Raw genomic sequence first — 17,638 nt, forward strand, 5'->3', positions numbered from 1 at the left:
GACCGGATCGAAATGGAAATAAATTTTTCACCAATTCAAAATCGCGTTACAAAATTCACTAAGAGCGCGAAAGCTTTCTTACAATCAGAAGAGAGTAATGTGTGGCGTTCCATACAGTTTATCGACGCGCCAGTGTTCATCCGCAGTGAATCAAAGCGACATAGCTTAAGTATGGCTGAAACTAGGAAGATATTGTATTGGGGGTGCCCCTCCGGTGGATACGAGAAGTGATTGCATGACAGCTACCAAAACATAAACGTTCATGCCTCCAGCAGAGGGTGAATTTAATTTGGATTCAGATGATTTTATTTCTCATAAATTTGGACCTTCACCAGAACCTTAACTGCCTTTTCCATCATTGGGTAGACGCCTTTAGACAGAGACAGAAAGAAGAATAAGAAAAATGTATACAACAGCTGAAAGTAGCTAGCAGAATAAGCATTTATGATTCAACAACATCATGAACGATACGGAAGTAAAGGAGACGTGGAAGAGACAAAAACGTGTGAAGAACAGAAGAATGAGGGTGAAAGTCAAATGATGAGAGTACTACAAGACATTTTGGCAGAGTTAAGATATCTGAGACAAATTTACCAGACTTCATTAACTCCACCCACGAGCAAGAGACCTTTACGTCCCAGGCACTAAATTCCTACCATTACAACATCTACGCTCTTTACCACTGAGAGGCCATCAGCAGCAGTGGCCACTAAAACAAGATCTACATTAGCAAGAGAAGACGTAGGGCTTGTTGGTGGTAAGGGTTAAAGGCAGGTCAACTTCATCATGTAATGTCCACGAGTTTGTCAAAATATTGCTCAACGGTGTATCATTTAGTCATCTAGATCTCTCGAAAAGAAAAGCGATACTACTAAAATAATTTCAAATAAGGTTAAACTTCAATCCCTTTTCCACAGTGATCGAATGGTGTGCGTGCGTGAATGTGTACATGTTTATCCATAATATAAAATATCACACTGAACCTTTCACAAATCGCACATCACAAGTCAATTTTCTTCTTTTTCCACCGTTTGGCTCTCCTTTTCAATTTCTTCGCTGGCATGGATTATTCTACTGTGTGTTCTTTAAATCTGGATGTATTGCTTCTCTTGACGGGTATGGGTTCTCCTGTTTATGAAGACCTCTCCTCGTATTCCTCTTGCTTCTTTCATTTGTTTGTTCCCCTTGTTATGACACTCCAAACATCAATGTTCTTTCTTTAGACAGTTATAACATGTATCTTGACCTTTGTCATATTTGTACACGTCGTTCCTTTACTTTGACGATGTTGTAATTCTGGAGTCCAATGCACTTTGTCATTAGAAATATATTAAATATCTTGACGTTTAGCTCTTGAGGAGTAGTCCGGTGTTTTCTCTGTAGTATACCTAACTCATTGCAAATATCTGACCACAAGGTCGATATTTGTTGACCATTCCATCTTCATCATTTAACGTCTGACTGAATTCTCTGACTCTGCGAAAATAACTCAGTTTAAAGGGACCAGATGTGTATAAAACGATTCCAATGAAATTTGTGTAACCAAGATTAAATATTTCCTGTGAGAAAGGGGACGAAAGTAAGGGGCAACGAAGTCTCGTATAGCCTATCATACGAACTGAAAGGTTAACTCAAATGTGTCTTAGCGATATCGAAGACGACACGAACGAACATGAATTAAGGCTATCACTTCTGCCACAAAACCAACTGAGTCCAGCTTCATTCCAAAAGATATTAGCCCGGTCCTTAGAATTATTATCACATTTAAGAGTCGCAAAATTGCACTTCCAGAAAATTTATAACGACGGCTTACTCTTACACTGTGAAATGTAAAGACTTCAAGCAGCGTGTATGACACTTGATTAAAGTTTGCAGTGAAGATGAAACAATGACACGCTTGCAAGGAGAAAGCACAAACCAAGCTACCATGGCTATATGAGTCAGTCAAAACTCTTCAAAACGTTTTGGTAGAGGTTCACGCTTGCGCGCTTGAACATGGCATGATTGACACGTACACAACACAACTTTCATTTACTGCAGAATGAGATTGTTCGCGAGTGAAAACAATTATGGCAAAATATATATGCTGGCACAACAACCAAGATAAGCTTCATGAAGATTGTTCACACAATCTAGCAGCCCCCGAAATGAGATTTCTAAAATCTTGGGAAAGGCGACGTCCACCTACCCGATAAAAGTAAACGATGTAAGTCACAGTAGCTGTTATGTCTTTGTATGTTATGCTCATAGATTTGCCACAAATAATGTGTGTCAGCGAAGGCTAACATACGCCAACACATAAGCACACACAACTGAGTAAGGATAGAATGGACGATCCTCTAGTATTAAGGCTAGTAACAGTGTTTTGAGAGATGGACAGTATGAGGATAAGCATTGAGCCTTACGGAGAGACAAAGAATTAACATTGCATTGTACCCACAGAGAGAGAGATAGACACACAGAGAGCAAGAGATAGAATGGTAAAACACAGTGAAGTAGGACACAAGATTTGGTTATGTTTTCTTTGTTTGGTTGCATTATTGGACACTCATTGGCAATATTAAGATTGGTTTATCTTGATTTTTTGAAGACAATGACGAATTCTATACGAAAAATATGCATTGTTGTTGTTGTAGTTGTTGTAGGGTTTAACGCCATTTTTCAGCACAAGATAGGCTATACATGGCGGCCAGTATTAATGGTGGAGGAAGAAACCAGGAAATCCCCGGAAAGAACCACCGAGCCTCGAGAAGCTACTGGCAAGCTTACTCACATACCCACATTGGCCGAATCCGAGACTCGAACCTACGCAGACAGAGGTGAGATGGCAGTGATCCGTAACGGAGAGCGCTTTAGACCACTCGACCACTCGGGGCCCCAAAATATGCATTGCAAAATGTTTTTATTCAATTTCATGGAAAGGTAATACCACGTTTATTGTTCCCTGACTGCAATAACATTGCTTTTATAACCACTCTAAAATTTAATAGATGACATATTTGTCTCATAATGTTGCAAAGTCCCACTAAACTAAGGACAGATAAACAGCCCCCTCAAAATTTTTTGTTATATCGCAGTCTTAAATCAACTGAGAGCAAATGTGATAAACATTGTTACATTTTTTTCTCCCCATAATAGAATTTTGGGCTCTGCAGTGTGAATGCGGAATAAGGTATGTTATACTTAAATTATTCGTAGACAATATAACAGGCCTGTTTATTTCTTTTTCGGAAAACCGTAAATCCAGTGATAGAAATTAGTAAAATATTGGCTAGTCAATGAAGTCACTTACAATGAGTGATGCATTGTTTTGTTCTAAATTCAAGGCAGGCAGTGTAGTAATAAGGCACATAAAGCATGTCTTTTGTGATCTTTTAAAAATGGATTTTCAATCTTTATAAAAATCAAATTTGGAAACACTGTATCAGGACTGTAGGCATCATGGGCAAGGGCGAAGCAGAAGTGAATGAGAACGAGACACCGCTGAGGAGCAGTGTGGTTTTCTGGTGTACGTTCACATCCTGAGAGCAATACCTTCTGTCCTGATGGCAAGAGCAGAATTTCTCTTTTGGAACATGTCTAATTATGGTAGGTTTTGTTATCAGGGTTGTCAATTCATAGATGGTGTTCGAATAGCAACGTCGTACGCTTAATTCAGCCAGTGTTCCAAACTGTCTAGCTAACACTTACCCTTGTTAAATTCAGCAAGTCGTTGTCAGAAGAAAAGATAGAAGGGTAGATATAGTTATATATAGAGACAGACAGACAGAGAGAACGGAGTTGGTTAAATTGTATTTGAATCAGCGATCAAGGTGAAACAATCGCACCATTTCAGGGAGAAAGGAGAAAAATGTTAGAGACATCGATGTACCATATTGCTTCAAACAAAACATTAGGTATTATGAAGACGACATGAGCTAGCCTGAATCAGTGCCATCTACATCTCCCCCAAGAATAAAATAGTCTACCCAAAAAAGAACATACTTCTAAAGCTCTTAAAAACCTCCAATTCAGAAACTTAGAACCACCTGTTACACTTAAATGGTGAACTGTACGAAGTTCAAGTCCTAAATGTCACCCGGGAAAGAAGTTTGCTTCATCACCGATTTGTGGGATTCCTTGATAAAGACATTGAAACGATAAAGCCAAGACAAATAAAAGAATCGTTTGAGACTATCCATTCAACACGACAGTTTCAAGCCACCCACCAGGATCATGTTTGACGCACCAGCAGAATTGATATCGACAAACACGTCCAGCGATCCAACGAAGATATTCACAACATCAACAAAGAAGTCACATTTTAAATGAATCACGTTTCCCCTTCGAAAAGGAGCGGTCCATGCTAAGTAATAATGGAGAACGACATTCGTATCACGAAACATATCATCGTCCCAATTAACAACTTACAAGACCACGTATGTTTAGCCCGAACCATCGTAGTAGGGCGAATTTAAGACAAGAATGAAACCGCAGAAAGTGAATGAACCTTTGACAACATTCGACAATCGGACAGACCCAAGCAACGAAGAGAGGCTTAACTCCTTATACAGCATGCAGAATTATCAAAAGTGACTGCATTTGGCATTCCTAAAATGCAAAATGTTTAAGATGTCTTGGCTGTACGTCACCCATTAAAATGTACCCTCAGTACCTTGTGGAACTCTGGAATTTCTAGGGCTCAATTTCCCAGACAGGAAATACATTTTCATCTATCATCATGCATAACAGTTCGATGGCATTACCATAATCACCGGATTTCTCGCATACTGACACAACAAAAAGAAATGTGTCCAGGGACTTCCCAATCTAGAGCATCACGTTTATTGCAGAGAGAGATGTTAGGGATGTTTAGAGTCTAAACCATGCTTTCCAAGAGGAAAAGAACGAATTAAATGCTGAACCTGCCATCCAGCCTTTGGGAGTCCTGCGTGGTACGAACAGCATCGCAAGACTTCAGGTTTAGAGCAGAAAAGTGCATGCCAACTATTCAACAATACCAAGGCACACGTTGTCAAGAAAAATACCGATGCCATATTTGGCGCCAAATCATGACCTTTGAATATGAATGTTACATCCAGAAACATAACTATGGGCAGGAAGAAGACATAAAAGAAGAAAGAGACACAAGGGAATGTTATCTTTATATTCCGAATGTATAGACCGCCCCTCATTTTCCCTAATTGGTGCGTCTCTCATTAGGCTTGCGAGCAGTGCATCAAAGAGCTTCTCTTTTTCAATTTCCTCATTGTAGTTAAATTCCATGAGGACCCGAGATAATATTTCAAGGACCCAACACTCTTCCTGATTTTGCTAGATGGATCTTAGATCCTATCGACGACACTTGGAGCCAGGAAAACATTCAACGTTATCGAGGTTGCCGTATCTATGCAACGGTAGTAGCTCACAATTTCTCGGGATACGATGGACAATTTCTTCTGAAATACATTTCCGATCAAGGCAGCCAAAGCCTCAAAGTTACCAGCTAAACGCAACTGCATCCAAGTGGACTAAGTAAAGTTTAAGGATTTCATGAGTTATTTGGCTATGCATTGAATCCAATGACTAAAACTTGGAATGACAGAAATGGCCAAGAGGTACTTTTACACTTTTTCAATACCAATGTCAATCAACACGCTGTCCTCCTGCATGTGCATGACGCACACACTTACGGCCGCGACAATATGCACACCGAACAACTAGGATCCCTCTACACCAAGCTTACGCTTCTACCCCTTTAACTTTTAGGAAGAACTGTTATTGATCCGATTGCTGCACCTAGTGGTTCAGATAAAACCGAACGTAACAAATGTGTCAACACAAAGTCCATTTGATGGATATTCCAACGCAAAGTATCGTTTGGTGTTACAATAGCTGCAATCGGCTTCCAGCCTACTTCAAGGAAGTCAACAAGAATATGTTGTCTTTGTCGGAGGCATTCCTAGCGAGCGCGACGGGATAGTCTCTAACCTTTGTAACTGATCCATATATCTTTGTTAGCACTGGTGAATTGAATCTAACATTGCTCGATGAACCTGAAACTCTCTATAACAAATTTTTGTTTGTGTTTAACGAATGATGGTAAAAACAAAGGTTTTTCGAAATAGCGTAAAAGAGGTACGACATGTTTGAGGTAGGACATGTTTTGACATTTAATCCATGCTCAGTTTATTTTTTTATTTTTTATTTTTTCATTGTTTTAATGCTTCTTAATGTATTACGATTAATTCACCTAAGTATTATATTAGTTGTAATATATAAATATATGCATACATACATTGACAGTGGTTATGCATTTCAGCATGATACCTCAGATTCAATGGTATTTCTGCGTATATACGGATTGTGCTGTTCATGTTGCAGTTTCATTTCCCTTGTAGCAAGGTTTGCTCAAGAATATCCTCAGATGATCATATTAGCCGTGAAAATATAATGTAAAGATGCATATGTTTAAGGACATTTGTCTGCAAGGGTCACTTTGAGGAATCCACAGCTCTATGCAATTGTGCGATATTTAAGACATCTATCTATTGTTACAAAGACACTTATATTTGCCAGTCTTTCGTGCAGAGAAATCATAATGGCAAATGTAAACAGATTTGTAATCTGACACCTGATTATACAATTTATCTGTATTGCGACATTGTTTTTGTTTCATTTTAACAGATTTTAAACAAATCTCTTAACCTCAGATAATGAAGATGCTCTCAGGAAATGTTATGAGATTTAGAGTGTGTGCATGAATAATCACACATTCTAGTTACGCAATGAACGCATGTCTTTTAAAACAACTCTTCCTCCCCATGATCAAACATGTTAATTGTGTTTAACTTCAAGCTTCTAAAACAAGGTGGTTTTTTTTTTTTGGTTGTAAAGGCACAACAACCCAGAATGTTTTTATTAAGTTAGACAGTTGGATTAGATTGTCATGCATAGGGACATACAATGGGAGACAACCATGGTTGATATAATGAAATTTGAAACCACATTCTGGTTTTAAGTCCAACACACTAACCAATGAACCAACACAAATCCCTTTGGAAATGCAATTCTAGTGCTTAATTTTAAGTATGAAGATTGCATGAATATTAGATTACAATGAAACTGTAAAATTAATCTAAGTAATAACTTACAAAGAAGCTCCATCCACTGTATCCGAAAATGTACACTCCAGACATTATATCTGCTCTCAAACTCGCGTATAGATAGTCAATAATCGAAATCTATTGAATTTAAGAGGTGTAAAGTTGTGATTGCATTGCATACTTCTGGTGTTATTTTACAAAAATTTAAATGTGTATTATAATTAAATTCAAAGTTGCACTTAAGACAAGGAACGTTTGTTTCTTGGATATTGGTCACACACTATGGGCTAACTAACTCACATTCAGTCATATTTCATATGATTGAATATTGAATATCTGCAGATCAAATGTTTGTGTTTAACAATTGTCATGTGTCTTTCTGGATTTTGAGCACAGCTGTGGCACTTTTACTCATACCGCTACGATGTCTGTAATGTGGCAGTTTATGGTGATGTCCCGCTCTAGGGCATCATGCCACATACATTGACATTATGTTCCATTATCCTGACACCAGACAGACCAGTTTCAACACTAACCTCTTAATGCAAAGCGCCAAGCAAGGCATCTGATAGTACATTTTTTGAAATATTTGGTATGACTCGGCGGTGGTTGGAACCCGCTAACTTCCGCATCCGAGGCAGACGATCTAACAACATAGGTCAATGGAGCGGAGCGGTCAACTATTTTGGGAGTACAATAGCAGACTAGCTTCGATATAGGACAATAAATAATATAAGTGGATACATATTGTTAATGACAACATAAATAATAAATTCACATCATGGGAATAAATGTTAAGATACTCTGCGTTTAACTGAATACACAGTAAAGGCTTACAGCGCATATATTTAATACGTCTATTTCTTCTGAAGAAAGGAATTTCAAATAAAAGTTTTAACAGTTCATCCATTTCGCTACTTTTCCGGTATCTTTCCATTAGATAAGACACCACTTTCTATCAATCATTTTTTCTCCTAGTTTTCAAACTTCTTAGTAATTTTCTTGTCATGTCGTCGCATAATTTGATCAACATATATACGAAAAGAGAACGAAACTTAATTATTACCCTCTACGGATTCGATTCCAAACTTCGAAGTTAGGAATACAAGAACATATAAAGTTGAAGTCCACAGCTTAGTTCTGAAACATATAATAATATTAGACAAACTGAGATTTATGTTGCATAAAGATCTTAAAACATTTTTTTCGGAATAACAAAATATAATTATACAAGCTTCATAAATATGTATGTCGTTTGTAGCATTTGTAAAATATGCATGCGTGTCATTGTTAATATTTAAGAATATAATTTGTGCAAGCTCTGGCAAAGCAGAAGTTAAACAAAGAGGCACACACAAATATAGTTTCATTTTGTTTCTGCGTAACCGTTTCTACAAAATGTAAATAAATAACAGACAACGTTTAGACCATTTTTACCCATGCCAAGTATTTCGTAAAATGTCGCATCGATCAACAGATTTTAAAAAAAAATATTTCCCTGACAAACAAAGACTAATCCCATACAACAGTCGCCAATAATGTTCATTCAGATACTAGATGACATATAAATCGTTTTTAAATCAAGGTAGTGAGACGTCTGATGGCTCTGATGGTTGAAGGTATGTTAATTTACTTAACAAACATATGAACGTATATAATTCCAAAGATTTTTCTATTTACTGTGATTGGGAATGTCGTAAAAATACATGTCAAAATAATATTTGTAATATTTTGTTTCTTAATTTTGCCATATAACACTAAACAATTTATAAAAGTATTTGAAACATTATGTGCGAAATCATCATGGTTATTTCATTTTAAATTATGTTATGTTATCGTCCACAATTTGATTCCTGCTTCTAATTCGATTCCCACAGCAAACTAATAGACTTAACAGGATGTTATAAAGATTATAATTTTAATATCTAAATTAACATTGTAATTACCATTTTCAGTATAGATATATCTTAGCCGCAAACATTTGTGTATGGGAAAACATACGAGAAGAAGCCTGTCTTGACCTTCATGTATTTGAAGCATGTTTTTGATTTCGTGCCGAAAGGATCAGGTCATAATTTCAGTACTGTCCCAAAGCTAAAGGGCAACAGAGCTGAAATATCATATTTTTATATAGTACCTTCAATTGCAAATAGGTTAAACCATAAAAGGTCCATTTAACTTAGATCATGGGACACAAAAGCCATATCTGATCTATTTACTGTTTATCTATTTCTAAACTAAATCCCATTTTTGTTCAAACGATTAATATTTTACTGTGCTGCTAAGTTGACCAGCACCTGACAAAGTATTTCTATTACTAGTAATGCAGCTATTTTGGGTGAACGTAAAATGGACATGTCATACTCCAAATAAAACATTACATACATGTATGTCTGTGATCTCATATTGTCACTTAAAGTTAAGTATCCTCGGCAAGAATTGTTCATATAGCAAATGTAGTCATCACGGTTGTCAGTTTCTTCTCTCTTCTCCATAAATGTATAATATTTAATTCAGCAGCTTTTGTCCTGAAAATAAACGTGTTATAATGGATAAACTGAACTTGATTTGCATTCGGGACAGATAAACAAACACACAATATGTCTTCTGGGAATGGTTCTTATGTCATTCGTCATCTGCTTTTAAATATCGCAACAGATCATCAACATAAAAACATAACGCGTTTAACTGCTGACGGAGATAACGTAGAATAAAGATGGTATAGAACGATGGAATAAGGCAAAACAAACACAATACAAACATAAACAACTACACGAAACATGCAACAGCATAACTTGGGTATGTGTACATTTTTACTTTTAATGAGGTGCTTTCCTTCTTGATTCCACACAGATCAGAATGCACGAAGCAGTCACGCATGATACATGACATACATTGTTTCCTCAAAATATTACGCGTTCATGTCTGCAAAAAAGAATTATATGATTTCTCATGACTGTCCTGAAGTCCGAAAATCCGGAGCTCCCACTATGGTTTCCATGAGAGATGAAATATCCCGAGATATCGGTCGCCTTGAAAAAGGAAATGAAACCTTCCTTTTTATGAAGAAGCTGTACATTATGAGTCGAGAAATATACAATGCAGTCATCAAAATGGAAATAAATTTATCTTGTACGTTGTAACGAATGGGAACGTAAGTGACACACGTAGGGACAAATAACTTTTAAGAATATTTAATGATGCCTCGTACTTTGAAATTAAGTACTGATTGAATAGACTAAATATTTTTTAAATATATCCAACACTCAAATAAAGACACATTATTTAATATTTATTTGACAATTAACATTGAAACATATTAATATATAGTACTTCTTTGAGAAATTCATGATGACGTAATTTAAAGTACGAGTCATACATGACATATATTCTTAAAACAAGGGCTGCCAATAACTAGGACACAATTTTGGTGGCTCAAAACGGGAGGGCAGATGTGAATGATTTCTCATTAAATTTGCTGAATATTAATGATATCTGCTGCTATGCTATCACCGATGATATGAAGCATATATAATATATCGTAAGGTGTCGTCATGGTAGTAAGTAAGTTCAGTGATCCAGTCTTTCTGTGCAATATGACAATATTCACACAGAGTCTAAGTTATACGGAAGTATATCTTAATATATCGGAGTTACAGCCAGGACAAAAAAGATGAACACAGCTTCTAGCAATTGCAATACGTCCCTGCAATTAGGCTAATTCTGGTAAGCAACATACATCCATTTTTAAGTTTCAACGCTGATGACAATGATTTAAAAGAGGCAATTTGTAATCATTGTGTTGGTTCTCTACACACCATTGAATATAAGTCAGTGTGACCCATAATAGGTACCCAGCATATATTCATCCCAACTTAACCCATATTACAAGTATAATGTTAATAAGCTAAGTAGTGTATAAGGGCATGGAACACGGAATGACACACAAAAACATTTGAAAAATGTAAATCCCATGCACTGTCCACTTTTAGACATCAAAATATGAAAAGGAAATAAATTGAACACGACACAACATTTAAATAAATGACCATTATTCAGGTGTGGTCCCTTTTGCAAGAAATGAAGTGATTTGCATAAATATTAATGAAGCAGACGTTTAAATTGTCACGTAAAAGAGACCAAAGTGGACATGATATGTCTCACATAATTTCAGGTTCAACTAACAATAATTGCAGTTTCAACAGTGGATACATGAAAGGAAGATTTACATTGGTCATAATTAATCATGTAATCAGATGCAACTGAGTTTATTTCTGTATGAACTGTACGAAGAACAGCTTTATATCAACTTTTATAAATATAATCAAGTGCAAAGTAACTAACGTAAACATTGAACTGGAAAGCATACTTACTACATGCCTTTAAAACGAAATAAAACGGTAGGTTTTTATTTTATTTAGAATATTTAATAAATTTGTCTGACAGAATTAAATAACACATCTTTGCTGTTTTTCTAAATGCAAATAATTCTGTCTTTGGCTAGATTTGAAAACGAAAAGCTGGGAAACTAAGAATCTGCCGAGATCATTGGCGATACAGCACTTTCACAGCAGCTCGTTACAAATGAAGGTAAATGGGTATAGGGATTGGGGGGAGAGGGATGAAAGGCTAACGTTATAACGATCCGATTCACAGTCCTACAATGTAAGACGCCAACCTTGATATTTATGATGTGAGGTGGGAGGGAGATCTACTACACCCCAATCACAAATGTTAATGTTGATGTCTTGCACTCTTTGACTTTTGGACCCTAATCACTATAGCCACTTACCAATAGTCTTAGTTTCATTTGTACGTAGTCCTTGTAGGTAACCTAAAATGTTAATCAACACAAAAATAGATTTAGAGACGCAAAAATGTTTTGGTTACTCAAGTGTCTGGAAAATAACTATTCACAAATCTCAATGCACTCATGATAGCATAAAATCCAAGAATCAATTGTATGTCGAACAAAACAGCACATCCTTGGCTTTGAATAGTGAACTTCTACCCATAAAACATATACCAATTTATATAAAAGATTAAGAACATGCTGTGGAATGATCAAAACTTTAGATCGCCTGCCATTGGTAGATAATTTTGTTTGACATTGACGAAGTTATTACGTTGCAGATTGAGATTATAACTTATATAAATAGACACGTAGCAGACACCTCAACAATAATTCATCAGCTTAAAGAGGCTTTAAAACTGATACGAAATATCTTATGCAAAAGAAAATAACAATAAAAATAAAATACAATTATTAATAAATGCAGTTATAAGAGTTTAACGTCGTAATATTTGTGTATCGTGGTATAAACTGTCAGTTGCCGACTCACGCAGCTTACATAAAGCCATTCCGGCGTTATTTGCTGTGTGATTTGGCAACTGGCAGTTTATTCAACGATGAACTAAGAAAAAACAACATTACATTCTTAGGTAAAACACAGTAGCTATTTAACGGTTAAACTTGATTCGGAGATTTCTCTTCATGTTCATTTTATTTTCAAAGGCATACCCGAGATTATTTTACATTCCTTGGTCTGCTTTACAACAATAAAATATTCTTGCTCTGATTGTTTGCAAGAAGATCATGTTATGAATATACAACGCATTCAAGTTCAGATATAAAATCTTAAAATGAGTCATTCATAGGTTCAAATATTACAATTGTCAATACACAAAGATTATATATTTACATTATTTTGGATAATAAAGTCACACTCTAGTATGATATAGCAGCGATTAAAGTTAGATTGAGATAAAAGTTTAATCAAAACGTATTTTTAGTACAGAAGTTATCATTAATACAATTATAAATCACACAAATACTTTTCTCCTTGACTTGTTTTAAACTTAACCCTTGTGGCTGGACAAGCAAATATTAAGAAAGAATAGACAGTTAATGTATGAACACAATTTGAGATGGATATAAAAGGATGGCATATTATTTATATCATAATTTAACATGCCACCTGAGTTATTTGTCACCATAAATGTTCATACTCTGCCCTTGACTTTAGGAAATGACATAGAATATGGTAAGGAATACTCTCTACTCATCATATATCAGTATATTATGCATGCGATCTTCTCAGTATCCTAGACGTATTCTCAGCTACAGTCGAGATACAAAATGTATGTAACACGGATATAACCTTGAAAGTGGAATATTGTTAAGAAGCGTTTGAATTTCATCTCAATATAAATGTTATTTTACGTTAAGAAGTGGCAATAAAATTATGCACTTTGACATGTAATCATAATCTTGAGACTAATATTAAGAAAATCACATTAAAAGTCCAGCACAATGGCAAAGTGCGTCTGTTTCACATTTTAAACAATACAAGCTGATTTGGTGACGTGACAAAAGAATGTTTTGTTGACCTTTTCGAGTACCATGAAAGAGTTACATTTCAGGCACGACTGTTAGATAATAATAATAACAATAATGAGGACTTTGTATAGCGCCTAATCTTTAGAAGCTCTAAGCGCTTTACAACTTTAGACAACATCTATAATGTAAGAAACATAATAATATTATTACAAAAACAAACAACATGAAATTAGAAAAACATTAAAAAAATAAAAATCGTGCTGAGAATATTTCAGATAGGAAACATTATTAGGTCTTAAGGTTTGTTCTTGCTGTCGAAATAAGTGAGTTTTGAGAGCCCTCTTGAATGTGATCACTGTGTCTTTGTGTCTAAGTTCAGTGGGCAATTAATTCCACGTTGCTGGGCTCTGGTGTGCAAAAGAACGCTGTCCATATGATTTCATACTTGGAATAATGAGTATACAATTGTCAGAAGAGGAGCGTAAGTATCTTCCTGGTGTTTACACATAGGTGAGGTCAGATAGGTATGTTGGACTCGAGTCCGACAGTGAAATGTAGCACAGAGAACAAATTGTGTGTTTGATTCTGGATCGAATGGATAGCCAGTGTAGGGTACAAAGCAGCGGGGAGGTATGCTCTGATCGTGGTACTTTAAGTATGATCCGAGCAGCTGTGTTTTGAACTTTGTGAACTTTCTGGAGTAGATATTGAGATGAACCAGACAGAATTGAGTTACAATAGTCCAGTCTTGAAAGTACTAATGAACACACAAGTGTTTTAGTGGCATCAACTGAAAGATATTTGCGAATTGAGCTGATGCGTCTCAGCTCAAGATATGCAGCTTTGCATATGTTCATGACATGTTGGTGCAATGTGAGAGTACTGTCCAGAGTAACACCTAGGTTTCGTACTGATGGTGTGAATTTAATGTTGGCGTTGCTAATATTTATTATTTTAGGTAAAGGATGTGAATGAGAAAGTCTTTGTGTTGTGATCAGAATGGCCTCAGTTTTATCATCATTCATCTGCAGCTTGTTACAAGTCATCCATGATTTCACATCAGAAATGCACCTCTCTACGCCTTGGATGGTAGCATCAACTTCAGTTGGGTGGCTAGATTTGTATATTTGCGTGTCATCGGCGTACAATTATTGAGACACTGGATGATGATCTATGACACTTGAGAGCGATTGAGTGTACAGAATGAAGAGAACAGGTCCAAGAACACACCCCTGTGGAACACCACAACATAGATCAACTGGGCTGGAGTGTATTCCATTTGCAGACACAATTTGTGTCCTGTTGACCAAGTAGGACTTGAACCACATTAAGGCTGTATCATCAATGCCAAATACATGCTGGAGACGGTGAAGTAATATATCATGGTCTATTGTGTCAAATGCTGCAGACAAATCTAGGAGGGTGAGGACTGTAATCTTTCCGCTATCCAATGCAGACAGAATGTCATTAACTACTTTTAGAAGAGTAGTTTCAGTACTGTGGCAAGGGCGATATGCAGATTGTACATTGATAAAAAGACTGTTTGAATTTAGATGAGATACAAGCTGGGATAGAACAACCTTTTCTAAGGTTTATGAAATGAATGGGAGATTATAAACTGGGCGGTAGTTCTCTAAATCGTTATGGTCTAGTGTTGGTTTCTTCAGCAGAGGCTTTACAATGGCAGTTTTGAAAAATGGTGGGAATTCCCCAGATGAGAGATAGGTATTAATAACATCAGTTAGTGAAGGCAATACTGAATCTGAGCACTCAAGCAGCAGTGATGTAGTAATTGGATCAAGTTTACATGACTTTGATACACCCTTCATCACGATTATACGTACGAAATCCATAGACACAGGTTCAAATGCTACTAATGGTTGCCGCTCAAATTCTGTATCCCAACTGTATGGTGACGACGAGTCCATTGAAAGTGTGGTGTCAAGCTTACCTCTAATGGTTTGTACTTTGTCACGGAAAGTTTTTGCAAACATGTCAGGAAGGTCGACTGGAGAGAAGGTAGTTGGAAGTGGTGTTGTATTCCTGATATTTAACAATCTAGTTTGCTTTTATCATATTTGTAAATATATGCCTCATATTTGTAAATATATGCCTCATAACACCAGGACAAATCTGCTCGAAACTTTATGCCTTATCAGGGCTCAAGGGATTTGTATTCCATATTAATGATATTTTTTATCTTTAGGAAGTATGTTTCCATTACGAGTTAACCCGACGCAGGAGCATATTGCACTTTCCGTTATATTTGACGTTATGTTTATAGTTTTGTTTTAATTGCTACATATCATGTTCATGTAATAGTCATACAATGTAAGGAAAAGACCCTGATAGTTATGATTCATCCTTGAATGGGTTGAATTACCAGTATGTTTTCATTAACTTTAGTCAGTTCCTATTTTTCACAGCAGCTGTCACAATATACTGACATATAACAAGAAAAAGTATGAAAAGCACAGACTACGATTATAGTAATGATTTAAAATCCATACAATACGCAGCATATGAGACTTTATGATATTGCATAAAAATGAATATTTTGTTAACAAAACGTATTTGAGATAAAATTAAATAATATGTACACATTTTGATAAAGTAATGTTCGACTAAAGATTGTATTTATCATTATAATTAAGGTGTCATAATTGTACACTGAAAGAATTACCTGATAACATGTCATAAGCTCTCTTTTCCATTTTCGCTCAAAACGCAGGTACATGTATATCCAGTTATATGCAGGATACAGCATCTAAGCAGTAAAGTGAAGTCGTAACAATTTAAACACTCTATAAAGCAGCACTGCTCAAGGTCAAGTGAAATACAATTGCTTTAAGTACGTTATTCCTAATTATTGTGTCAAGATTTAACAAAAGAATACGTAAGTTGCTACTAATTGTATGTAGACCTGGATTCTCTTATCTCACATTTATGAACATTATGCTTGGACTGAGCCCCTACTTGGTGGATGTTGATTTCAATGCTTATTTAACAGTTTATGGCTTTGGAATTACTCTAACAGTAGACACATTTTAATGAAAGTTCGTACTCGTGCAGATGTCGCAAACTGGGAGATAAAAATAAGGTGGGTATAACCAGGACCATTGGGAGTTTGCCTCTGTTTGGAGCCTACAGTCAAATTCTGATATGGATTTGCTGTATGTAGCACTGGCTCTATGGGGTAATCTAGTCTTACATATACTAATGGGTCCTAATATCTCCTCCATGAGTAATTTTGTCATGCGCTCGTCTTTGAGATTTTTCATCGAGAAATTGTTTTTGACTTTATCAACTTTCATTCCTATGTGAACTTCTACTTAGAGTATTATGATTTCAACCTGTATTTGAAGATTTCTATTTAGGCACCTGCTGCGAACATTATAATAGTAAATATGTTATTAAGTAATGTATCATCTCTATACAGACTTTACACAACCAATCCGTAAGAACCCCCTCCCTCCCACTGCATATTCCACCATGATAAACATGATAATCATGAAAATGGCTCAAATTCATTTGGCCATCTAGGTGGATCTCATGCGAAGTCACTTCGTTTTAGCTACAGGAACTGATGCTAAATATCGTCCATACTAAGTTAATAACCAACTTAATTATCTTTGTCACATCCATTGCAACAGGCGTCCATCTCATACTGGTCTTCTGTGTTTAAGGACTAATGCTCACAAGGACAGTCCACAACACTAGATGCGACGAAGTCTAGAGAAGACTCAGCCTCCGATCATCGATCAAAGATGTTTCCTAGCTCCTGTCTTCTTTATTCTGCTTATCTCCCCTAATGCTGTCGTCAACGATGTAAAACATTTCCACACCCATTGTTGTTTTGGCCAAGAAAGACCAGCCAATATTCATACAGGTTCCATAGTCCGATTGTAGCGCTGATTATTGCACTGGCTAGCGAGGTATCATTAAGACCCAAGCATAAAAAACATGTATTCTCCTCGTTACGATCATTTACGTACAACCATAATAAGAATTATATAGCGTGCACACGAAGACGGACACTCTCCGGGTCTTGGAATCCAAAAACTGTCATAGTTATGTAATGACCATTTTATTGTATGTCTACATATCAGCATTCTGAACACAGCAAATCATCGCTTTATGTACGTGTGAGTCACTGCCAGTCTCGCAGATAGCGTATGTCCTTAATAGAACTCCCCAAAGCACACTGGCTAAA

General features: G+C 36.2%; 1 protein-coding gene across 2 annotated transcripts in view; it reads right to left on the reverse strand.

The window, feature by feature from the left end:
* LOC149774204 (uncharacterized) overlaps positions 1-16,240 on the reverse strand; it is a 33,850-nt gene extending 17,610 nt beyond the window's left edge. Inside the window, exons 1-4 of one of the 2 annotated variants that reach the window (XM_089945622.1) lie at positions 16,109-16,216; positions 11,878-11,919; positions 9,471-9,613; positions 8,152-8,225 (exon numbers count right to left, since the gene is read on the reverse strand). In XM_089945622.1, coding sequence (XP_089801748.1) covers positions 8,152-8,225; positions 9,471-9,580 — 184 coding nt within the window. In that variant the 5' untranslated portion in view covers positions 9,581-9,613; positions 11,878-11,919; positions 16,109-16,216. Of the gene's footprint in view, positions 1-8,151; positions 8,226-9,470; positions 9,614-11,877; positions 11,920-16,108 lie in introns of both variants that reach the window. The other variant, XM_089945624.1, reaches the window with a different exon arrangement.
* Positions 16,241-17,638: the final 1,398 nt, after the last annotated feature.

The sequence above is a fragment of the Sinohyriopsis cumingii genome, unplaced genomic scaffold, assembly GCF_028554795.1.
Source record: "Sinohyriopsis cumingii isolate HCF-2022 unplaced genomic scaffold, ASM2855479v2 utg000379l, whole genome shotgun sequence".
Taxonomy (NCBI): domain Eukaryota; kingdom Metazoa; phylum Mollusca; class Bivalvia; order Unionida; family Unionidae; genus Sinohyriopsis; species Sinohyriopsis cumingii.